General features: G+C 49.0%; 1 protein-coding gene across 12 annotated transcripts in view; it reads left to right on the top strand.

The window, feature by feature from the left end:
* The first annotated feature begins 725 nt into the window (after positions 1–725).
* The window catches only part of TLE3 (TLE family member 3, transcriptional corepressor), a 47,915-nt gene continuing 24,269 nt past the window's right edge, over positions 726–24,371 (top strand). For 8 of the 12 annotated variants that reach the window (XM_053594239.1, XM_053594235.1, XM_053594237.1 and 5 more), the window contains exons 1-6: positions 726–1,013; positions 1,551–1,651; positions 2,165–2,228; positions 3,190–3,234; positions 22,688–22,750; positions 24,173–24,247. In XM_053594239.1, coding sequence (XP_053450214.1) covers positions 990–1,013; positions 1,551–1,651; positions 2,165–2,228; positions 3,190–3,234; positions 22,688–22,750; positions 24,173–24,247 — 372 coding nt within the window. In that variant the 5' untranslated portion in view covers positions 726–989. Of the gene's footprint in view, positions 1,014–1,550; positions 1,652–2,164; positions 2,229–3,189; positions 3,235–22,687; positions 22,751–24,172; positions 24,278–24,371 lie in introns of all 12 variants that reach the window. The other 4 variants (XM_053594231.1, XM_053594229.1, XM_053594230.1 and 1 more) reach the window with 1 other exon arrangement.

Here is a 24,371-nt window from a genome sequence, read left to right as displayed (position 1 = left end):
CAGTGAGTGCGCGCGCGCGAGTGTGTGTGTGTGTGTGTGTGTGTGTGTGTGTGTGTGTTTTGGGGGTTTGTCGGGGCGCGGAGAGGAGAGCCGGGCCAAGGGGAAAGAAGGAAGCCGGGTCTCAGGCTGCGTCTCCCTTCCAGTGCTCTCCAGCCTGCGAGCTCCGAGGCGGCAGCTACGGTGGCACTGAGCGCTCCTCTTTAACGACGCTGCGCTCGATCTGGGAGCAGCGAGGACCCTTAGCGGAGGCTTCCCGTGCCCGCTGGAGTTAGGATGCCAGGGCGGTTGATTCGCACCTACTGAGCTCGGAGTTCCTACCCGGCCCTGGGAAGGGCTTGCAGCGGCGGCGGCGTCGGCGGCAGTAGCAGACGGAACAGCAGGCTGTGCTCTCCGAGGGGGGGCGTCGAAGCGCCCGCGCCGGGCTCCCGCCCTCACCCTCCGGCGCTCCTGCGGCCCCAAGCCGCCACCTCGTTGCCTGCCTCCTTCCTCTTCTTCTCGCCGCGAACCCCGGGCCCAGCCGTCTCTAGCACCGGATCCTCGCGCCCCGGATGTTTGGGGCTGCCCCCACGCGGCCCCCTCCTGGCGTGACGCGCTGAGTGATCCGGAGGGGCCCCCGGCCTCGGGACCCCGCGCCGGACCCGCCGGGGAGCCGACGATGACCGCGCAGCCCCGGGATCTGACGCTCTCAACGCAGCCCGGGGAAGGCGACCGGCCGCAACCCGCCGAGCCCTAGGCGCACAAAGCCCGCGCCAGTCGCCCGGCCTCGGCGCCCGCCGACGACTTTGCCGCCTGCTCCGCGGCTCTTTGTCTCCACTTGGGGCGGGCGCCCGACTCTGGGATTTCGCTGCGAGAGCGGGCTGGGGGGGCCGGGGGCGAGCTCTCGGTTCCCCGGCCGCCCCCCGCTGGGGTTCGGCTCCCCCCTCCCCCGCACCTCTTCGGCCCGGGCTCTCGGCGCTGCCACGCTCTCGGAATCACGACCCCTCCCTGCCATGTATCCGCAAGGCAGACATCCGGTGAGTAATTGCAACTCGGTTTATTTAAGCATCTATCACGGCAGGGTAAACGAGGCAGTTTATCTGGCACCTCCATTTTGCTTTTTGCTACCTTTATGGTGTGTGTTTGTGTGTGTGTGTCCTCACACAAAGAGGATGGGGACGCGGGTGCGTCGTTGAGAGAGGAGATTTAATTCCGCCGGACTGGCGCTGGGGGCTGCCTGTGTTCCGGGGGGAGTTGTTCGCTCTGCCTCCTGCCCCCTCTCCTAAGTCTCCCACCTCCCCCGGTAGGTCTCCGCGCTCCTGCCTTACTTTGGAATGGGAGACCCTTGGTGAAAGGGGTGGGAGCCCCACTGCCCATAGGGAGGGATGGGGCGCCCCCCACTTCGCCCAGCCGGGGAGCTGAGAAACTTGCTGGGAAGGTGCTGGGTTGAGGGTGGTCTGTCTGGTTGGGCGCCGGCGGGGAGGGGCTGGGGCCGCCTAGCAGGAGCCGGGGCAGCTTGGTGCCGCGTCTGATGCCCCCGCCCCCCTCCCCTGTCTTGTCTTCGCGGGCTGCAGGCTCCCCATCAACCCGGGCAACCGGGATTTAAATTCACGGTGGCTGAGTCTTGTGACAGGATCAAAGACGAATTCCAGTTTCTGCAAGCTCAATATCACAGGTAAGGCTGGCGGGGAGGGAGCGTCCCTGGCGCGGCTCCTGCCAACCCCCCGCGGGTCGGAGGGGGCTCCCGACCCCGGGGCGGCGGGGCAGCCCTGGCCTCTGCCTTTTGTTTCCCCTTTCCGAGCGCGCCGCCTTAACCCTTTGCTGCCCGACGCCGCCCGGTTCCCAGCGCCGCCCACGGGGCCCCGGGATGAGGTTCTGCGTAGGTTCTGTGTTGTGGGCGGGTTTGCTCCGGGTTCTGGGGGGTCGAACCGGTGTCAGGGTCCCACTCCCCCGCGGCTGACTTGGCATAATAAGTCAAGTCCACTCGTTGGGCTGCGGGAAGTTTCGAGTTGTTTCACATCCCCACGGCAGGAACTCAAATCCCCCTACGTTTCCTGGCTGCGGGGTGATGGGGTACCCCGAGGGGTGTCAGGGAAGTGGGATAGTGGCTCTCAGAGGCCCTTGGGTTGGGGCCTCGGAGGAGGCTGTGCGGGCGCCAGGCTTGAGCCTGCTCCTCCTGCCCCCGCAGCCTCAAAGTGGAGTACGACAAGCTGGCGAACGAGAAGACGGAGATGCAGCGCCATTATGTGATGGTGAGAGGCGGCCACGGGCCTGGGAGGGCGCCGACCCCGGACGGGGGCGCGGCGTGGATCCGGGGAGACCGGAGCTTGGTTCCCACCGTGGCTCAGCCACAGGGCAGCCCTGGGAGCCGTTGTAATCTGATTGTGCTCCTTGCACCTTGCCCTTGGTCCCCTTAGCCAGGCCCTCTGAGGAGGGTGGGTGAGGAAACAACCCAAATTCTAGGCTGGGGACCTTTGTGTGCCTTTTAATTTGTGTTTTGAAGGTTTCCCAGGGGCTAGATGCCCTACCTTCACTTGTAAGATAGGATTAGATCAGCCTGTCAGGGTTGGATAAAAATCTCTCTTAGAGACCTCCTGGGAGTGTTTGGAAACTTTTCTGCTTTGCAGTCCTGGGATTTTGCCAGAGTGGGGCAGAAGCCCTCCTTCCCCAGGGTTTTCTGAGGAGTGTGGAGGAGCCTTTTAAAGCCCTCGCATCAGCCCCTCTCCTCTGGGATCCCCTGAGGGTCTCGTCAGCCCTTGACAGTAGGTAGACTTTCTCATCTCTGCCCAGTGTCTGTGCCAGCAAGTCTAAATCTTCCATTTGTGAGGGCACGGAGGCCCTCAGGCACATCTCTGCACTGCTTTCCATAGAAGAGGCCTTCCACACAGTGCTAAGTAACTCTCAGAGGACAAGAGGGTCCCAGTGTACACGTGATTCCCTGTTGAAGCCCAGCCTTGCATAAACAGGATGTATGGCACTTGGAGTGCTTGTGGGAAGGAGGGCTCCTCTCCATAATGTTCTGTTGAGAGGAGAGGGATTCACCCTCATCAGCTCCTAAACCTCTCAGTAAGTTGGTTTTGGGGTTTGATTTAAACTTCTTTAGCAAATGTGTCATAAAAGTATGTCTCTGCCAAACCTTACCAAGAAAAAACTGGTTTTGAAAAATGAACGGATTCCGGCCTTGTGTGTTAATGCAATTCTTTTCACTTTTAGTACTATGAGATGTCCTATGGCTTGAACATTGAAATGCACAAGCAGGTGAGTGCTTTTCTCTTTGAAATAGATTTCATTTTTTAAAAACTTATCTACGTGGACTTCTTTTTTATGTTTCCTCTCGTTTGAAAATGAGCCTGGTTCTTCTGTTCCTCCCACTTTTCCTTGAAGAGTGAATGGATCCAGTCTTGAAATGCTGGGTCTGAGGCTTTGCTGATTCTTTGGACCCCAAGAGCTTTTAGCATTGGAACTTTTATCCTCCACCTGGTCTTGGTGGAGAATAAAAGACCAAAAGGAAAGTTGGGACCTGTAGAATCTGTTTTACAAACTCCTGAAAGCCCAGAGGTGCCTGGTTGCTTTTATCTGTTTTAATGTAAAATTCTCAAGAGGAAATGCAGGAAGATTTCTTTTCTTTTTTCTTTCCTCTTTTTTTTTTGCAAAAATGTGATGTTCTGCCTTGATAAGATTAAACTTCTAGAGCCTTAAAAGCCAGACTGAGCTGTAGAAATACAAGGAAACAAAACTACTAACAGCTTAAAAACAAAAACCCAGATGTAGTACAACTCTAATGCTTTGCATTACCGTCTCTGGGTTTGAAGGCAGCTGTGTTCCCATTTCACAGAGAAGGAAGCCGAAGCTCCAGGGGTGAAGTAACTTGCCCAGGGGCAGCCAGGACTTTGTAGATGGCTGGGGGTTGAGTTTAGCTTTGAAATCCTGAAGTCAAACCAGTTTAGCTAGTGTGGTGTTGTTTGATGGCTATGTAAACTACCTCATATTGTCACCCTTCTAATAACAGTATACCTCAAACCAAGCAAATACAAACACCCTTTATCTCAGTGCATATCAGTAACTAGCCCGGTGCTAGGCTGGGCTGTGGGAGAGGTCTGTTTGTGTTTTTGTGTTCTGAGGAAAGGCTGCCTATAATTTGGCTTGGCCAACAGATTAGAGTTGACTTGGCACTTGGCACATATAAATGGCGCAGGCCGGTTGTTCTTTTTAACAATTGGTGTTCTTGAAATCTCAGAAGGCTGTTGACTCATTCTAGCCTTTGGTGACCGTGACTTGAATGGATTTTCTGCTCTGAATTAACAGTCGTTTACAAGGTTTAAACTTTGTTTTTTAAAGGGGCAGGACCCAGGGCAGGTGAGAAGGGCAGGTGACCCCTGGAAAGCATGCAGATTCTTGCCCGCTCCAGTGGCTTCCTATAGAGCCTTTCAAATCTGTACTTTCCTTTCCAGGCCTGGAGGGAGCCCCAGTGTTGGGTGAAGGGCAGCCAAAAAGGGGGCTGAGTTTATTAAGCGATGTGAGAAGCCAGCTGTGGCTTCCTGCGGGATTAGTTTCTTAGGAAGGCACATCTAGGTTACCATATTTTTACTTCTTGACACACAAAAATAATAAACAGACATGGCTTTATACGTGAAGGTGTTTCTTCTTGAGAGGATTAGACCTAGAGACAGCTTCTGCCAACTCTAGGCGGAACTGACCAGGTCTGTTGCATCCAGGTAGAATGCATGGATGGATCCAGGGTCCCAGGTGTTTGGGGGACCTTGGGGTGTTACACAGGTGCTACTTCCTCCCTTTCTTAACTGTCCCTTTTTTTTTTTTTCCTCTTTTTTTCTTAGTGCTTAGTATCTTGGGTGTGTTTAAAGAAGGTAATTGCACCCAGGTTTAACATTTATAGCAGTAGTTATTCTAAGAGCTTCGTAAGTAAGGTGTAATATCTTGTTGCATGTTGAGGTCTGCATGGGTGGTGTTCCCGGATCTGTGAGTGGATGGTTCTTTGGCACAAAGGACCCACCTAGGCTAGCAACAAAGGTGCTCTCTGAGTCTTGAGGACTCTGAAAGCAGGAAGAATTAAACATCTTAATGCATTTGGTGGTGGGGTTTGTCTAAAGAGCAGCTGTGTGCATCTGGGATTTCTGGTCATTCCCCTAAACAGGGTTCTTAGGGGAAAAATGTCTGAGGTTTGGCTTCGTTGTCTCATTTAATCCTCTCAGCTGCCAGTGGTGGATAGAGGGATTCTTTGGCCCCTTTTTATAGGGGGGGAAACCAAGGCCTCAGGGAAGCCAGGAGAGCAGAGCTGGGACTCAAATCTGGGCCTCTGGATTCCCAGCTGGGCACTTTCCCCTGCTTGCCACTCACCTTTGCCTTCCAGCCTCAGTTCCTGGCACAAATGTGTGTGTTACGAGTGCCGTGCCTTTTCAGGCTTAAGGCAGTCTGTGAACTGGGTGAAATCACCCTGGGTCTGTGGAGGAACAAAGAGGCAAGGAGATGAAGAAACTCTGCACTGAAAAATGCAACCCTGACCTCATGGGGCTGGCTACTCCCTAGGTTTGCCAGGTTCTGTAGAAGAAAGCCCTGCCACTAATTGTAGTGTGGGTCTTGGGTACATTTGGCGGATGGTGGTTAGGCCTGAGCAAACAAGTTTATCAGCTGACCTGTTTAGCGGTTGACTGGTGTTTTATCTGCACACACAATCAAGTGACTGGAGTGCTTGAATTATTCATGCAGTGTCCTGCCCTCTAGACTTGACTGTTCGTGTGATTACATCTGCCTGGAACAAACAGGCAGGATTCTTCATCTTTACGCTCAGGGCTGGGGGTGGGGACTGTCTGTACTTTTATATAATAGATGATCTACAGAGCTAGCACCTTGGAAAGTGTGGCAGTCCCTAGCCAGCGCGCTCTCTCTCTCTCTCTCTCTCTGTCACACACACACAAATACAAGCATGCACACACACCCCACCACCACATATTTTTTTTAAAAGCTCTTTCTTTGCTGGCTCTATGGGAAATGCCAATTAGCTGGGAACCTCGAGTTCTGCCAGATGGGCCTGGGTATTGACAGAGGGCAGTTGATGAGGTGCGTCCTGCCCATTTTTATTTTACTGAGAGGTTAAACTCACTGTGGCTGGCTTCTTCCCTGGCTGTTTCTCTGTCTACCTCCTTTTTTCCAAGCTGTCAAATCCCAGAGAAGTAATAAATGGTTTTTCCTCCTACTCTTCTGCCTCCCTCCCTAATTATGGTAAAGCAAAGGTTACAGAATCACAGGCCTGGCCCAGGACTTCAAGAGGTCACCCACCTCCTCCAAGCCTCTGCTTCCAGGCAGAATGTCAAGGGTGATTCAGTGAGGCCAGGGAGGCAGTGATGGCTGACCACCACATCGGTTGCCATCTTGTTCCTGCGGAGGCTTTCCAATGTCAGCCACATACAACAAAGCCAGCTCAGAAATAAGGGCTCCAGAGCAATGGTGTGTGTTGGACTTGAGGCACTGGTACTGTGGGAGGCTGGGACCTTTTCACCCTCTGTTGGTGAGCACTGATGTTTTGAAAGTGGACTCGAGGGATTTTGATTTGGAGGCAGTGTCAATGCCAACATGTGATGTAGTCACCTTTTTCTGTTAAGCAAACAGCATTTCTTTTTGCAACCTGGAACTGGAAGAGCCCTTTGGCTTCTCATGCAAACCTTTCAAAGTACAGATGAGGAAACTGAGGTCCAGAGAGGGGGAGTCAGTGTATCCAGAGTCATTCAGTCCCACTGAGTGGTAAAGCTGCTATTGCAAGCTTCCTTACCAACAACCCCTCTTTTTTGCAAGACTCAAGAAGTGAAGAGTGCTCCTTTCCTAACGAGTAGCACTCTGTGTCTTTAATTGCCATTACTCTTCCTGCATTATTATCCCAAGAGGCTAAGACTACAAACCTGGCTCCACCCAAGTCCAAAGTACCGCATTTCTGCTTGTATAACCATATCAGCTGAATCTTCTTTGTCCACAGTCCTGTTCTGAATTGCAAGCTGTTTGCACAACTAATGATTTGATATGTGTAGTAATAACACAGGGTGCATAACTAGCAATCCCTGCAGATGGGGTAAAGGTGGTAAATTCTGTGAACTTTTTGCCTCAGCCAAGCTACAAGGGTGTCCATAAACACAGGGCTGAAGTGGGTAGTGGAAAGTCCCCATTTGTCATTTGTCACTCCCTTCCCTTCTCTGGGTCTTCTCACCTAAGTAACGAGGGGCTTGCTTGAAGATCCCGAGACATAGCAACTTGAAGTTCTGAGTGTGGCCAGAGGGGAGCCACCAGGTAAGGAGACAGTGAGACATCTCTCAAAATAGAAGAGAACACAGGTCCTTATACTAGAGCAGTGCCTATTTGTGTGATATCTGGGTGGAGCTGAAATTCATGTATTTTTGCCTAAGTGGTTATATCCAAGAACCCCTCTATACCCTGGTTTCCATATGCCCTTTCCTGCCTTATCACTCTAACCTGGAAAAGACCTTCTAATCCTACCAGTCTAAGTTTGCCTTGCTCAGTTTTGGGGTCTGCTGAAGGGAAAGCTCCCTTTACCCTGTCCTGTCTACCTAGAGGGGGGTGTCTGCTTTCTTCAAGACTGCCATCTACCCCAGGCTTCTTGGAACCCCTTTTATCTAGTTGTCAATGGCGTTGTGTATTTGACCATCAAAGTTTCTTTATTGTGTATTTGACCATCAAAGTGACTCTGGGAGATGGGCAAATGGTCCCTTGTACTTTACAGATCAAGGAAAGAGTCTGGGTGGGAACCTGGCTCATTCCATAGGCTGGGCGCAGTGGCTCATACCTGTAACCCTAGCACTGTGGGGGCTAAGGCAGGTGAATTGCTTGAGCTCAGGAGTTGGAGACCAGTGTGAGCAAGAGCAAGACCCCATCTCTACTAAAAACAGAAAAACTAGCCAGGCATTGTGGCAGGCACCTGTAGTCCCAGCTATTCAGGAGGCTAAGGCAGAAGGATAGCTTGAGCTAAAGAGTTTAAGTTTGCTGTCAGCTATGATGATGCCATGGGACTCTAGCTTGAGTGACAGAGTGAGGCCCTGTCTCAAAAAAAAAAAGAGTTCATTCCATGAACTCTCCTGGACCAGGCACCATAGAGGGACAGAGTTTTCCTCTCTTTGGACTCCTCCCTCCTACCAAATGTAGGAAAGGTCTAGTTTATGTTAGAGGCCCTTTGTTTGCTTTTCTTAAAGCAGTGAGTCAAAGAATGAATTTCCTTTTGCTTTCTGCATAAGAGAATGTTTTTCCGTCTTATTTTTGTAGAAAGTACTGGGATACCAGGGGCAAAAATGACAAAGGCCCAGTCTCAGCTGGGTTTCCTCTAAGCTCTGGGGACTCTTAATGTCCTTCCCACGTCTCCATAGCACTTAGTATGTAATAGGTGCTCAGTAAACATGTTGGTTTTTCTTTACTCAAAATTATTAAAATTGTTTGAGGGTGGAGCTGGGATTCCCTGAGGCCTATGAGCAGGAAGCAGGCAGGGGTTGTCACTGTGGGCTGGGTGCTGGCTCTGTAACCTTCCTCCTGTGGCTTAGCATCCAGTTTCTTCATCAGTAAAATGAGGGAGTTGGATTCATTCCCAAAATGGTTATTAGGCACTGGGGATGTGCTGGGTGTGGGCTGGGGTTGGTAACATAGCCAAATAAGACACCATTCACCCCGGTTGGGAATCAGGCGTCTGAATAAGTAATTGCAATGCAGTGAGGTAAGTGCTAATGTGGCCAAAGTGTCATAAGAGGAGCACCCAGGACAGAATAGCGCGTTCTTCCTGGGAGAGGGGAGAAGGCTCCACTGAAGGGCCGTTCCTGGAGGCAAGTCTTTAAGGGAGGGTGGGAGCTTACTAGGCAGAAGCCAGCAGAGGAGGCACCTGCAGGATGGCGACAGCGCATGGGAGGGCAGGGAGATATATTCTAGTCTCGTGAATGACGTGGGGCGGGGACAGCACTTGAGAAGTGAGGTGAGGTGGTGACATTTTACAGCAGCAGGATCTCCAAGGCCTCTCTGCCCTGACATTCACCACTCCCAACTCTGTGGCTCCCTCTGTCCCCATATGGCTCTGCAGGGCTGGTCTGAGTCCATCTGCCACAGGCTGGGGGAGGGGGACGCTATGAGCCAGCTGTGGCCTTCCCTCCCTTGCTTCTCCAGCGTGATACGTTGGTTTGAACTTTATTCCCCAAAGTAGCATCGTCTCCTTTCTCATATTGGTAATTCTGTAATGACTGGTTATGACCCGCCCCTCCCCCATATTTAATTCTCATCAGCCTGGCTCTCCACTTTGCTATTAATGATAGCAGCCAGCAAAATAGCTTTCAACATGCCATTGACAGTCTGGTTTAAGAGAGCACTTGAAGTAGTGCTAGACAGCTGAAAGCACCCATAATTGTGTACCAGAGTGAGAACTGCGTGCTCAAGGGCCTTGTTTTTATATGCTTAAAGGGACAATATCTTGTTTTCGACAAATGCTCTCTGAGACTCAAATCTAAGATGCTTTCTTCCTTTCTCTGTTTTCTTTATTCTCTTGGCTATTTCTTATCTTTCATTTAAAATAAACTAAAAAAATTTTTCTTTAAAAAGTAAAGCATTCCCCTGAGTTGGAGCTAAGGAGGAACTTCAGGAAGGAGGGATGCCCTGCTGCACCGGCGTGAGGAATATTTGGGGGGGGGTGTTGCTTTGCATTTTTGGCCCTTCCAGACAGCAAGGCTTATGTTTCTCAAGGAGGTGATGGGAGAGTCTCAGTTCTCATCAGCACTGATTTTGAATTCTTTTGTTTGCCAAGGATGCTGCACAGTCAGTGGGCTACTGAGCTGTCACTGGGAATGTTTGGGCAGAGGCCCCCTTTGGGGGATAAGGATGTGGGGGAAGTGTTAGCCTGTTGGGAAAGTCAGACCTCAGACCATTAAGCCTCTTCCAGTCAGATTCCTGTTCCGTCTGTAGAGTTCACAGGACCAAGAGGCCCACTGGGAAACCAATAGAGTGGTAGGGCAGGGGCATGTATTTTTGTTTTTTATTGTTGGGGATTCATTGAGTGTACAAGAAATCAGGTTACACTGATTGCATTTGTCAGGTAAAGTCCCTCTTAACAATCCTGTCTTGCCTCCAAAAGGTGTGACACACACTGAGACCCTGCCCCCTCCTCCTTCCCTCTCTCTGCTCTTCCCTTCTCCCTCCACTCCCTCTTTCCCTCTCTCTGCTCTTCCTTTCCACCACCCCTTCCCTCCTTCTGTCTCTCTCTCTCTCCCCCTCTCCCCTTCCCCCACCCTCCACTGTGTACTAGGTCATTAATTGTCTGCATCAAAATTGAGTACATAGGATTCATGCTTCTCCATTCTTGTGATGCTTTACTAAGAATAATGTCTTCCACGTCCATCCAGGTTAATAAGAAGGATGTAAAGTCCCTATCTTTTTTAATGGCTGAATAGTATTCATGGTGTACATATACCACAGCTTGTTAATCCATTCCTGGGTTGGTGGGCATTTAGGCTGTTTCCACATTTTGGTGATTGTAAATTGTGCTGCAATAAACAGTCTAATGCAAGTGTCCTTATGGTAAAAAGGATTGTTTTTCCTTCTGGGTAGATGCCCAGTAATGGGATTGTAGGATCAAATGGGAGGTCTAGCTTGAGTTCTTGAGGGTTCTCCATACTTCCTTCCAGAAACGTTGTACTAGTTTGCAGTCCCACCAGCAGTGTAAAAGTGTTCCCTTCTCTCCACATCCACGCCAGCATCTGCAGTTTTTGAGATTTTGTGATGTGGGCCATTCTCCTGGCGTTAGATGGTATCTCAGGGTGGTTTTGATATGCATTTCTCTAATAATTAGGGACGATAAGCATTTTTTCCTATTTTTGCCAGCCATTCATGTTTAGAGAAGGTTCTATTCATCTCTCTTCCCCATTGACATATGGGATTGTTGGCTTTTTTCATGTGGATTAATTTGAGTTCTCTATAGATCCTAGTTACCAAGCTTTTGTCTGATTCAAAATATACAAATATCCTTTTATGGGGGCATGTATTCTTAAATGGAGGTTCATGCTAGGCTTAGGGGCTTTACCAGGGGTTCCATCTAGTCAGCCTTGAGGATTTTACTGGAGAACAAGTACCTCCCTCCTCTTCACCCCAGCCAGACATCACCATGGCTTGAAGATGCGCCCCTTTGGGAAGAGATTTCCTTTGCCCATTGTGTCCTGTAAAGAGTGAAGAGAGTACCAAGTTTCCAGCCACGCGGGAAGATCAGGGGTGGGACCTGAGAGGCCAGGGGAATCCAGTCAGGGTCTGTAGTCCTTGTCACCCGGTTCTCTCCAAGGCAGTCCCCCTTGGCAGAGGGTAGCAGCATGGGTGGGCTCAGTCAGTGCGTCCTAGGTGTCCTCATTCTCCCCCTGTGTGAGGGACACAGACAGGGGCCAGAGTTCTGGGCAGCAAATAACCCCAGGGGAAAGCTGTTCTTGAAGATACCATGTTTGAAAAATTTGATTTTCCAAACATCATAGATGATGCTAATATAGTCCCTTTGTATTTCTCTAGCGTTTGATTGCAAAGCTGATTAGAGATTTCTATCTTAAATAGCTAAAGTAATGGGCTTTGGGGTCTATGACAAACAGACACCAGGATAAAAGCATCACAGCATGAATTGAAGGCCTGTATATTTAGGACACTGGAGGGTTGTGTGTTAGGGTTGGGGTGGGTGGAGGAGAAGCATGTGAATGATGAGGCCGTGGGGCCTCTGAGTCCTGCATGGTGCTTGGTTCATACTGGCTGCATCTTGTGGGGGACTCAAGGAATTTAGGGTTCTTCCTGACCTTAAAGCTTTACAGATTTTCTGGGAAGGACATAAGCCTTCTCGGGTTTCTGAGAAAAGCCTGTGGGCTGCAAAAGTGACTATAGAAAGAGTTACGGAAGTATTATAAACCTTTATTTTAACACATCTTAAGCATTTGTTTTCTTTCCGTTGCACACTTTGAACAACTTAAGTGCAAAAGGGGAAGAAAGGAGAGGAAGGGGAAAGAGATAACTGGGAGGGAGAGATGACAGAGCAGAGGTATGGGGGAAGGAGGATGCATGAAGAGACAGGTAAAACCTGCTGAATTTTGATTATAAGAAGGAACTGAGTAGGTAAATTTGCAAATTACCCTTGTTCTGCCTTGGCTGTTTGTTTGGGCATAGAGTTCCAAGAGTTATGGCATTATCTCATCAGCCTGTTAAATCTTTGATGACTATTGTTCATAGCTCTTCTACTGATTTTTTTTTTCTTTTGGCCTTTAGTTCTGAATGAAAACCACAGCAGGCTATAGGAGAAATTCCTTTTTTGTTTGCCCTGGGAGGCTAAACCTTCACTCAGTGTCCAACAGGTTAGAGGAGAAGGCCTTCTACCCACTCCCCAAATACTTCCCTAGGGCAAGCCTGTAACAGGTCTTTCCTGACTTTGGGTCTGAAACCAGTAATTCTGATAATATTGGCAGGTACGTGCTTTGTGTCAACCAGCCGTGATCTCTGCTGTGGACAGAGGAAAGAAGAAGGCAGTTCAGTATGGACTGGTGGTGGACAAGGGATGGGAGTGCATCCTAGCTTTTGGATGGGGGGTGGGTATAAGAGCTATCCACCTTCCTGGACTGTGTCTAGGAAGAGGTAGGCTACTCACTGGGCTCAGGTGAAACAGGAGGTCGTACCAAATGGTCTAAAGTTGAGGGGGCTAGGTGGCTGGGTTGGATAAAGTAAGGATGAAATTGGGGAGACAGAGGAAATAAGCCTGTTGGGGCTGATTGACAAAGCAATAGGTGCTTTAGCTTGTCCTTAAACCCTTACCTACTTCTTTCCCTAGAAGAGTGTCTCTTCCTCTGATCTCACTCTCCGGTGAAGAAAGTTACAGTCTGGTTCTTATTCTGCTTTGCCTCCGAGCACAAATCCTAGGGGAAGACTGGAGGCGTTGAGATGGATGGTACAAACTTTTGTCTTCCACCCTTCCGTCCTTGGGACCCCATACTTCATCCCAGAGGAATAGGGGAATCTCCATAAAGCCAGACTTTATGAAATACGGAGAAGCAACTTGAGTTAGAGCCTTAATGAGCTGCACTCCCCCTGCCAGGGTCCTCCCGCTTTTGGTTTGGCACCAACTTCCATGGCACCTCACAGCTCGGCCTGTGGGAAGGAACTTCGAAAGGGGGAGGAATTTTCTTTTAGCCTTTTTTTGTGATTTCTCTCTATTCTCTTACCTGGTTCTTACTCCCTTTCCCAAGGGACCTCTCCCCAGCTTTTCCTGAGTGTCCATTTGCCCAGACCACTTTCTTAAACTCCCAAGGTGCTAAATGTTCATTGGGCATTTTTCAGGCTCCCTGGGTAGTGGATGGGTCCTCGATGAGCCTGCTTTTTGTCATCTTTGTGCCCTGGATTCAAGAGTTTCTCCCTTAGAAGTCAGCTGGTTATTGCAGGGGGATCCTGGGAGGAGCAGATCGTACACATTTCTAAAACCAATGCAAAAAACCAGGAGCCGGGAGGTGAATTGTCCTTATGGCTGGGAAATGGGCTTTAGAGTCAAGCATATGTGGCTTTGAACCCTAGATTTGTACTTATTGGTGCATGACTTTGGGCAGACTATTTGACCTCTGTGAACTGACTTGCTAGAGCAGTGCTATCCAATAGAACTTCCTGCAGTGATGGAAGTGTTGTTAAGTCTGCAGTTTTCCATAATGGTAGCCACCGGTCACATGTGGTTGTTGAGTACTTGAAATGTGGCTGAGGGGCTGAGTTTTTAATTTAATTCTAATTAAATTTAGCTAATCATACGTGTCTTTATAAGTTACACATTTCAGTTGTAGGGAGTGTTACAGGATGATATGAGATGATGTATATGAACTACTTAGGGCAGGGCCTTGCTCATGAAGACCGCAGCAAGGTATTCTCACAATGGGACAGAATCTCCCAGTTGTCAAGGCCTCAGAGAGAGGATGAGAGAGAGGTGCAATGTATAAGACTGTCTAGAGTCCTTACTCTTGTATTACTTGTTGGCGCCACAGTCCTACCTACAATGTAAGTAAGCTAGGCACCATGTGTACCAGATGACAGGGAGGACTGGTGGTCAAAGAGGTTCAGTAGGTGGCTTGTTGTCTTATGGGGGGCAGTGGCAGGTTCAGAACTGAAATCCATGTCTGCTTCACTTAGGAACCAGTGATCTTTAACCACAGGCCAAGTTGAGGTGTGGGCTTACATAGTCTTCTCACAAGCCCACCCACAGGCCTACCCCACTTCAGGGCTTTGATGCTAATGTTGGCAAGGGCTTAGAAGAAAGCTCTCTAAGAATTCAGTAAAACCATGGGCATCAGCAATGTATAGATCAGGGATTCTTAATCCTGGGTGCCACTGACCTTTGTCATTCTTTGTGATGACGCTGTCCTGTGCATTATAGGACATTTATAGCATCCCTGGCCTCTACCCACTACTTGTCAGTAAGCACCACCGGAGTTGTGTCAACCAAAAATATCTCTAGATGGTAAGAATGTCTTGTGGAGCAGATCACTGTCGGTTGAGAACCCTTGAGGAAAGGGGAGGCCTTCTGGCTGTAAACTGGGAGACTTGGTCACCACTTGGCCTTGCTGTGTGACCTAGGGTAGCTCCTTCCCTCTCTGGGCTTCATTTGCCTCATCTGAGAGGTTAAATGTGGTGCTTCAGGAGGTCGGTTTGAGAAGGAGCAGATCATACACATTTCTAAATAACTGATCTTGATTTTTTTGGGGGGGGGTGCTTATGAAATACCACACCACTCCTACCACTCTTATTTGGGAAAAGAAGACTCCTCTGGTCCTTGTAATTGCAGGAGAGGATGTGTGTGCTCTCTTTGGTCGTGACCGCAGCGTCTGTGGATTGTATGGAGCTCTGTTGTTTCTGTGCAGTCAGTTTGTCTCTCCCCCACCATCTTCCCAAAGAGTCCCAAAGTCGTAGCCAGCATTTCATTTGTAGTGCTGACCTGTTGGGAGAGACCCCCAAAATTTAATGAGCTGCCTCTGCAAGGGTAATGTGACTTTTACAGCCTGTTGAGAGACAAGGGAAGATTTGCATAATGTTCCAAGGGGGATTAGGTGGCTGGGGGTTGCCATGGCAACCCCACAGGGATGAATTGAGAATTTTTCCTCCTGGCAGGAGTTGGCCAATGGAGTCTGGGAAGGTGGGGGATGGGAGCAGGGGGTTATCTGAGGGGAGGGAGAAGAGGGGGGCCGTGGCGCCTGGATGAATGGGCAGTGTTGGGGGAAGGTGTGACCTGAAAAAGCGCTGCCTGTTCTGTCTATACAAGCAAGCTCTTTGAGAGCCATCCCCCCAAGTGGTGGTGGGAGGCAAGCAGGGTTTAATGTGTTTGGGAACCAAGAAATTAAAGTGAACAAATATTTAAAGATTATTGGATCTTGTTAACAGGAAGCCTGGTGGATGGAAACTGAGAATCTGAGAAATGAAACGCTGAGAGTCTTCATGTTGGGGAGGCAGTTGGGCTGTCATATAGGCACTGCTCCTTCCTCAGGGCGGTGCTGCCTCCATGTCTCTGTTGGTCTCCCAAGGGCAGGACACTCACACAGCAGCCAGTTTATTCCGGAGGGCTCTGATTACTACCCTGGACTCAAATCTGCCTCCTTTGTGCAATGGAAACTGAGGCCTAGCACAGACCCAATCTGGGACAGGAACGTAGGACTTGGGACTGTATGTTGCCAGCTCTTTGCAGGGTCAGTGGCTTAGAATCATGCTCTTTTGGCCTGGCTATTCCCAGTTCCCTTACGCCATAGACTCTTGGAAGAAAAAGGGAGGCAGAATTCTTTTCAGGGAGGGTGCAGAAGGGAAATGTCCCAACCCCACAGACCCTAGGCTCCTTTGCAGGCATTGGTCCTAGCTGGGGAAGAGAAAGGTGAGTGTGTTTCTTCCTAACGCTAGGCATTTGCACTGTCATCCTTACTTGTGTGTGAAGGGCACAGTGGTGGGTGCAGTGTTGGTCATGGGCAGGCCTGTGCAGAGTCTCTTTCCCTCCCGGAGGAGACAAATCCTCAGGGTCATGCTGAGGGCTGGGCCTTTCTTGTACCAAGTTCTCCCAGCATAAAGAATTCAGCAGGCTTCCTCGGAAGGCATAAATATTTAATAGCATTGTAGTTATATATAATTTGATCAATATGTCAGTGCTAAAAGGGCCTTCAAGGAGGCTCACCTATCATTGAGTGGTATGTGATGTAAAGCTTCCCCAGCTCCTACACGAGCAGGGGGCATTATCTCCCAAGGCTGCTACACAAGATCGTTAATTGACATGCATCCCCCTTCTTACACTGTAGCACTGCCTCCCCCAGAGCCCATGGCGTGGATGGAATGGGGCCTGGAAACTTCACCCCAGTTTTTGTTGGTACCACCCCACCCATGGATTTCCGTTCCTCCGTTGATAAAACACCCACTTGCTTTATTTCTATGCTCTCAGAGCTCAGCCTGAGGAGAAGCCGCCTGGCAAGGAATATCATCTTGTAGTCAAATAATTGGACTATCAATTTAGAATTGCCTAGGACATGCAATGGGATGTTTTAAGTTAAAATGGCCCAGACACATTGTTCGGGAGTCTTCCAGTATTTGATCACTGGGTGATTGTGGCGCCTGGCTCCCAGCGGGCTGCTGGGAACATGAGGGCGGGAGCCACCTCCTTCTGCACATACCTCCCTGCCCCACCTGCAGCCCTGGGATCTTAATTCAAGTGAGGCAGACTCACTTCACATACCCTAGGACGCAGAGAACCAGGTAAGACCTAATTATAACTCAACACCTCCAGAGATAACTGAGGCCCCACACCAAACACACAGGTCTTTATGGAAGTAACTTGATGCCCAAAGACCGCATGCCAGACATGGAGCTAGGATGGAAAGCGTCACTTCCCCATGGCTTTGAAGTGTAATTCACATTTCAGATGGGCGTGTCTCTTTCCCTTGGCCTCATCTTCCTCACATGCAGCCACGAATGGGTCTCCAGACTCACAGTACAGTGCTCTTTCCAAGACATTATCCTGACTCTCTGAGGAAGAAATCTTCATTTTAGAAATGTAACCAGGAGCCTAGTAGCATTGGGGGGTAGTTTGCCTGTCTGACAGACCTTGGATTACTTCCTGCTAAATGAACATCTTGAAGAATTCTTTTTTTTTTTTGTAGTTTTTGGCCAGGGCTAGGTTTGAACCCACCACCGCCGGCATATGGGCCAGCGCCCTACTTCTTTGAGCCACAGGCGCCGCCCATCTTGAAGAACTCTTGTCTGGCTGTCTTAGGCTCACCAACTGGTCTTTTCTTGTGAATTGCAGAATCTGGACAGTAGGTATCTGACACTTAGAAGTATATTATTGTTCTTGCCTGGAGGCTCTGTGACAGTTATGTGCAGTTTTGCCCCTTGGCAAATTGGAATGGCTTATGTGATGAAGACTGGTCCTTAGGACCTGGCCCTAGCTAGTTTACCCAGCCACTGCCCAGCATCCATCCGCATCTCAAGGCCGGCTCTTCTCTGCGGGGACTTAACATTCATGCAACTTTATGGAGGAGATAATATGTCCCAGAGCAATTGGAGACTATTGAGGGGATATTTGAAGCTCTAAATTGGAGCTCCTGGATCTTAGAAGTTACCTAGTTTGCCCCTCCATTTTGCAGGTAACAAAATTAATGCCCAGAGGAGGGAAGTGGTTTGCCCAAAGCCACACAGTGAGATGGAGGCAGAGCGGGAAGTAAAAGCCAGGTCATTCCTGCGTGGTTTTAGATCGTAACGTGCTCTTTAAAGTGGCAGTTTTCTCCTCTCCTTGTTTTTATTTGGCTGAGGTTAAAAGGAAGTGTGCACTCAAGAGTTCATAGATACAGGCAACTGGGCAGTTTAAAACTAACTAGCAGAGAGACCGTTTGGTGGTGAAAGTGGCTCTTGACTGTGTATTGGGCACAGTTGGCTAAATTAAAAATAAAGGCTGAGGACTGGCTGGTGTGCCCAGGAGCAAGTGGTTTCTGGGCGAGGATTGAGGGCAGGCTCTGTGCCCCTTAATTCAGTGTCTTGAGTCAAGGGCTAAGTAAGGATGGTCCGAAGTAGCAGCAAAAGTGAACACCAGAGTTTTGTTAGCGAAATACAGTTTGAGAACGCTCAAGTGCCCTCAGTCTGCAGCGGGATGTTCAGAGGTCCTGTTTTAATGAGGAGGAGATGAGCATGCAAATGGGAGCTGCTAAGGCACACTGAACAGATTGCTCTTTGGGAAATTACACTTGCCCCCCACTATCTTGTTTTCTGTCATTTATTTGCCTAACAACCTCGACAGAGATTCAGGGCAGATGTTATTCCCAGCACCCAGTTGGTAGCGCAGACTGAATGTAGCGGGACCTCAGTGCCTGTTTCTCTGAACTTCTCTGTCTGTGCCTAGCAGATTAGTTCCTTCTGAGGAACCAAGTTTTTCCACCAGCAAAGCCTCCTTCTTTGAGCCATACTTGAAAAGAAACTTTCAAAGGCGGTACCAGCCTCCCCAAGCACCTTTTCCAAAGTGCTTTCCAAAGGAAGCTGTGTTCCCACCACCCACTCTTCTCAGGTTTGCTTCTGAAGCCCTGGCTCAAAAGCCCAGACTTTGCAGCAGCCAAGGTGGAGAGAAGCACAAGAACCACAGCCACCTTATTGGTAACAGATTTCACTGAGTCGCCAAAATAAGTTTTCCGTCCTATGGTCCAGTTCTAATTGGTAATTTGTGACCTGTCCCGATTGTTGAAGTCACACGTCTTGATCCCCGCCCCCCACTTTTTTGGAACTGATGTTTAGAGCTTGTTTGAGTTGGATCAAATGCTGTTTTAACAGCTGTTCTAATTGGACACGCTGTCAATTATTAACCCTAATGGTGGTTTTTTTCCTTTCAAAAATATTTCTCTAAACTCTCAAAATTTCAAAATTTGGCTTCTTCGTAGGAAGTCGTTTAGTGAAGTTGCTTCATTGCTGAGCTTTGGTTTCTCCATCTGAAAAATGGAGATGTTTAAGTACTTCCCTTGTGGGGCTATTGTGAGCTCACACATGTAAAATGCTTGCTTGCAACGGTTGGGTCAGCGGATGTTAGCCATTATTACTATTGTTCAAAGTGGTTCTGTTCGGCTGGCTAACTATCTATTTCCAGGAACTTCCCTTCCCCCAATCGCCACCCTCAAAAACATAAACATTTAAAACATTGTTTAATGAACAGTTTTCCTGTTCATTCTTTGACTCACCAGAATGTACTGAGCCCATTTTCAGGGTTGGGCAGCCTCCGTTAAGAAGAGTAGGCTCAATCTTTGCTCCTACTTTTTGAGGAGACCAAGAGGGGAATAGCAGATGATGGTATAGTTATAGCTGGGAGGGATGGGGTTTGCATGCTTTCTCCACACTCCTTTCTTCCAGAAAAAAATCAGGACCCAAGGACAAGGAAGTCTTGGTTTGTTATGAAAGGTCTCCAAATGTAAAACCCGCCCCTTCCCTCTGCCCCAACCCTGTATGGTCCTGTCTCGTGACTAGCCAAAGTCCTTCCTGTATGCAGAGAGGCTTCTCTGCATCAATTTTGGGCCTTAGGAAAGACAGCCTGAATGCCAGTACCCCGGGCTTCCGGAAGGGCCATATCTGTGTGGAGTTGCTCTGAGGGTCCTTAGACTCTTGTTTGTAGTGTTCGGAGGCAGAGCAAGGACACAGAGGAGTGGAGGGGTGATGCTGAGAAGGAGCTTGCTCTGGGTCATCCAGCTGTGGTCACCTGGTAGCCTGGACACTGAGCCTCAAACTGGGCACAGTGACATAAATCCTGGCAGATCCTTTTCCTCATAGCTAGGGGGTACTGGACTCTGGACCAGGCCCTGCAAGAAGATCCTGCCTGTGGGAAGCCCATGGCCAAGCCATTGCTAAAAGGTGTGGGAAGGGGAAGCTTAGCTACTTTTCATATTTTCCTTTACCTGCCAGGATTCTGACCCTTGCTCTATTTGATAGCGGAAGTAGGAAGTAGGCAATCGCTAGAACCCTTTCATCATCACCCAGCCCCCCTAGAGAGTGTGAGTTACAATTGCTGAAGGGTACAGGACAGGGAACGTTCAGAGCCTGTCCCTTGCCTTAGGGGTCTTGCAGTTGGTCTGGCTTGACTGTTGGTGAAGGGCTTGGGCCACTGTCTACCCCACCACCCTGTCAGTCAAATTTCAGCATTCTGTCTCCCGTAGCCCTTTCCACAGATGCTGCCCACACTGAGGCAGGCCCAGATCCATGGCCTGGGGTCAATGTCCAATAAGAAGTGATACTAATCTTTTTTTTTTTTTTTTTAATGTGAATCTTTCAGTCAACATTTATGGAGCACCTACTATGTGCCTGCTATACTAGTCATTTGAATTTAACAGGACTTGAACCCATGAGCGTATAAACCATAAGCCTGGGCCGGTGCAGTCACTTACCCCTGTAAGCCTAGCACTCTGGGAGGCCAAGGTGGGTTGATTGCCTGAGCTCACAGGTTCCAGATCAGCCTGAGCCAGAGCAAGACCCCGCCTCTAAAAATAGCCAGGCTTTGTGGAGCGTACCTGTAGTCCCAGCTACTCAGGAGGCTGAGGCAGGAGAATTGCTTGAGCCCAAGAGTTTGAGGTTGCTGTGAGCTGTGATGCTATAGCACTCTACCTAGGGTGACATAGTGAGACTCTGTCTAAAAAATAAAACCCATAAGCCTGGGTTATTTTATTTTTGACTGTTTTTTGTTGTTAATGTACCTTTCTATTCTTATTTGGCATGTGAGCCTATGACAGGAGAGTGAACTTGTTGCTCTGTGTAGATTTGCACTGAGATGCAAGCTAGCTGGTTGTTTCTCCATATAACCCTGACTTTTTTATTTCATTCTCCTTCCCTACTATCAGGTGATTTGGGGGAGGAAAAAGTAAGCAGAATGAGAAAGGACCCTATTTTGAAGAATTCTTGCCACTTAACCTAAATTAATGATTCATGTAATAATTATTTAGTAATCCATCCACATTCCTTACAGTATGAATGACGGGCTCCTGGTGGGTGGAGACTAGAGATGCTATTAAAAATCCTACAGTACGCAGAACAACTCCACACAACAAAGAATTCTCTGGCTTGAAATGTCAATAGCATGGCGGTTGAGAAACCCTGATGTGTGGTGTTCCTTGCTAAAGTATACCACAAATGTGCAAATGTCAGGACCCAGTGAGTCTGAGCTAGAGGTGATGCTCCCTCCTCTGAAAGTTTGGAAGTGAGAACCATTTTATTGACACAGTTGGTCTGGGATGTGAGGGACAGTCCTTCACAACAAGAATTGTTCCACCTCAAATGCCAACAATGGCGCCTGCTGGGAAACATTGGCTCTGTTCTTGAGGATCCGGGTGTTCCAGGCAGAAAGCTGACAGCAACAATCCCTTGTCCCCCTGCCAAGATCCCCTGCTGTAGTGGACTGGGCTCTCGAGGTTGGCAAGCCCCTGGCACTGTGGCTAGCAGCCCAGGACACAGGCCCTCAAAAGCCCATTAGGTTTTTAGAGGATGACCTGTCCCTTTGCAGACCAAGCTGTCGCCTTTAGTGGCTGGGGGGTGAAGGGGTGGAGGGTGTTGACTCCAAGAATTCTCCTGAGGCCCAGGATCTGTTTGTAAGCCTTCAGACAGCATTGTTTTTATTTTAAGTGCACGAGCATTTCTCATCCAGAATCATTTGACATGCAGATGATCACAGATTTTTAAAGGCTGTTGTCATGGTTTTGTCTCTGAAAGATTGCTATGCGCTGATGAAAGCTTTGAAGCCAGCTTTGGGACCTCAGTCCTGGCAGGCTCAGGATTCAGAATGAGATAAGAAAAGCAGTTCTGAAAGTTGTCTGTCAGTGAGTGGTTCTAGGCCTTTCTGTCTGGATTCGGTTAACCATTTAGTACCATTCTTGGTCTGAGATCAGGGACTGACAGAACACTGGTGGAGACAGCTAATGTTTTCCTAAATGCAAACTTTTCTGGGGTGTGTGAGTGTGAGGCAGAGAACTGATTGACCTTACCAGGACCAACCTCTATGAGGGGTTAGAGATCTAGTGATTTTACCTCTTTGAGCAGTTTCTTAGACAAGGCAATTGTTATGCCCTAAAAACTAAAGCATTAATGGTGGGATACCAGGCTGGTGACACATGTGTGGAGGAGGGATTGGTCTTGGCTGGGGAGAGGCAGCAGTGAAAAGCAGGGTACTTGTAAGGCTGACCCCAGGGAACCCTTTACCTCCTGCAGTCCCAGGGGCTTCTCTTAACCTCCCGCATTGCCCCCCCCACCCCCACCAGTTGTCTGAGAGCCCGTGTCCTGTTGCCAGTGGACACAATTGGGCAAAGCAGTTCCTCCCTCACAAAGTTGCATTTCACTTTTGTTGTGGGTTTTGCTGGGATGTGGGAGGGTGGATTTTTTGTTTGTTTGTTTTTAGTTAAGGATTCATGCAGAGGTTGCAAACTATATCCTGAACCAAACAGACCACCTCTGGTAGGAAATTGGAACTCCCCAAAGTATAGGCAGCCTGGCTTCAATGCAGGGTGAGTCAGGGAGATTTCTTCATGCTGTAGGTTGAGCAAGCCTCCTGGCAGGGAGTGGACTGAGGGTGAAGAGGACAGAGCCCCTCCTTGGTGAGGGGCTGTGGTTTGGGGGAGTCTGCACTTCCACTTGTCTGTGACATTTTGGTGACTTGATTTATTTGCCTGAGCTTCATGTGGTCGCTTTGCCTTTGCAGACAGAGATTGCGAAGAGACTGAACACAATTTTAGCACAGATCATGCCTTTCCTGTCACAAGAGGTAAGACCTTATGTTACTGTTCTCTCCTTTTCTTTCCAAATCAGCCCAGTGGCTGCTGGGGTCTTCTGGAGCCCCAGCGCCTGGCCATTCCTACTGACAAAACTAACAATTTGGAGATTTACAAAGCCTTCTCGAAATCAGGAGGCCACATCAGAGGGACCATTTGCTCCTTCTTCTGATAGGAGTAGTTCTCTGCCACCACCTGAGTCCACAGAGGGGAGTGATCAGTGGGTACCTCTGTCCCCTCTAAACTAGCATTCCCAGCCTTGCTTTCCTGTGCTCAGGGCCTGACTCTCAGCCACCAGGCACAGAGTGCCCTTGCTGGGAGTGTGACCAGGGGTCGCATCACCACCTGAGCATACCTTCCAAGGGACCCCCGCTTGAGGCAAGGGCTGGGCTTCGTGGGTGGTTTGAGGGAACTGTCTCCAAGGAGGCTCCGTGGTATAGGGCAGACAGGTGAGTTGATCTCATTTCATCTGGGGCAGGCCCTGCTCTCCACTCCTTCTTGGTGGCTGGGACCATGTTAGCTCCTTTGCAGAGTTCTGTGTTTCTGTGCAGAGTTTTGGCCAATAAATGACTGAATCAGTTTCAGAATCGGTTGTAGTGATGCCCTCAGAGTTTGCAGCCCAGTAGGGAGACAGCTGTGTATGTGGCTGGTGCTACCTCAAGACTGGTGGGAATGAATGCAACACATAAAAAAGAATGTTTTTTTTTTTAAGAGCAGTTTTAGGTTCACAGCAAAATTGAGTGGGAGGTACAGAGATTTCCCATAGCCTTCCTCCCATACCAGAGTGTGGGACATTTGTTATAATTGATTACTCTTCCTTGACACGTCGTAGTCTCTCAAAAGTCTATAATATAGGGTTCATTTTGCCACTTTTTTCTTTACCTATCTAGAAATATATTTTGTTTCCTCACTATTTAGACATATTAGGTATACATACACATGTATAAACACACGTGCTTTTCTTCTGAACCCTTTGAATGTAAATTGCGAGGTAACTACTATAACAGCATCACCTAAAAAGGGGAACACCTCCTCCATGATTACAATATTGTTGCCATGTTTAGAAAACTAATAATCATTCTGTAATATCATCTGATATCTAGTTCGTATTCAAATTTCCTGGAAAAATTTTTTTTTGTATGTGTGGTTGACTAATAGCCATCTTTTGGCATGCATTTCTAGTTTAGAACTTCAAGTTTGGATTACAAAAGTAATACATGCTCATTGAAAACAGTTTAAAGGAGAAAGTAAAATAGCCTGTCCACCTCCTGACCTGGGTTTTATGCCTGCTCAATGGGGCTCCTCTGTCTTCTCTGGGGGACTCTGTCCCTAGAGGCCCTGCCTGTGCCATGCAGTCCCCGCCTCCTCTCAGACAGGGAGGATGGCCACTTCTAACCACACCCTGTTCCCTCCAGCACCAGCAGCAGGTGGCACAGGCGGTGGAACGTGCCAAGCAGGTCACCATGACGGAGCTGAACGCCATCATCGGGGTACGTGGACTCCCCAGTCTACCTCTCACCGTGTGTATAGCCCTTTTATTCCTCTCATTTACCATAACCAGAGATTGACCCTGACCTTAGCTGGCCTCAAAGAATGGCGGCCCCAGGGCTCCAG

The sequence above is a fragment of the Nycticebus coucang genome, chromosome 6 (genome assembly GCF_027406575.1).
Source record: "Nycticebus coucang isolate mNycCou1 chromosome 6, mNycCou1.pri, whole genome shotgun sequence".
Lineage (NCBI taxonomy): Eukaryota > Metazoa > Chordata > Mammalia > Primates > Lorisidae > Nycticebus > Nycticebus coucang.
This window is presented reverse-complemented; position numbering and strand designations above follow the sequence as displayed.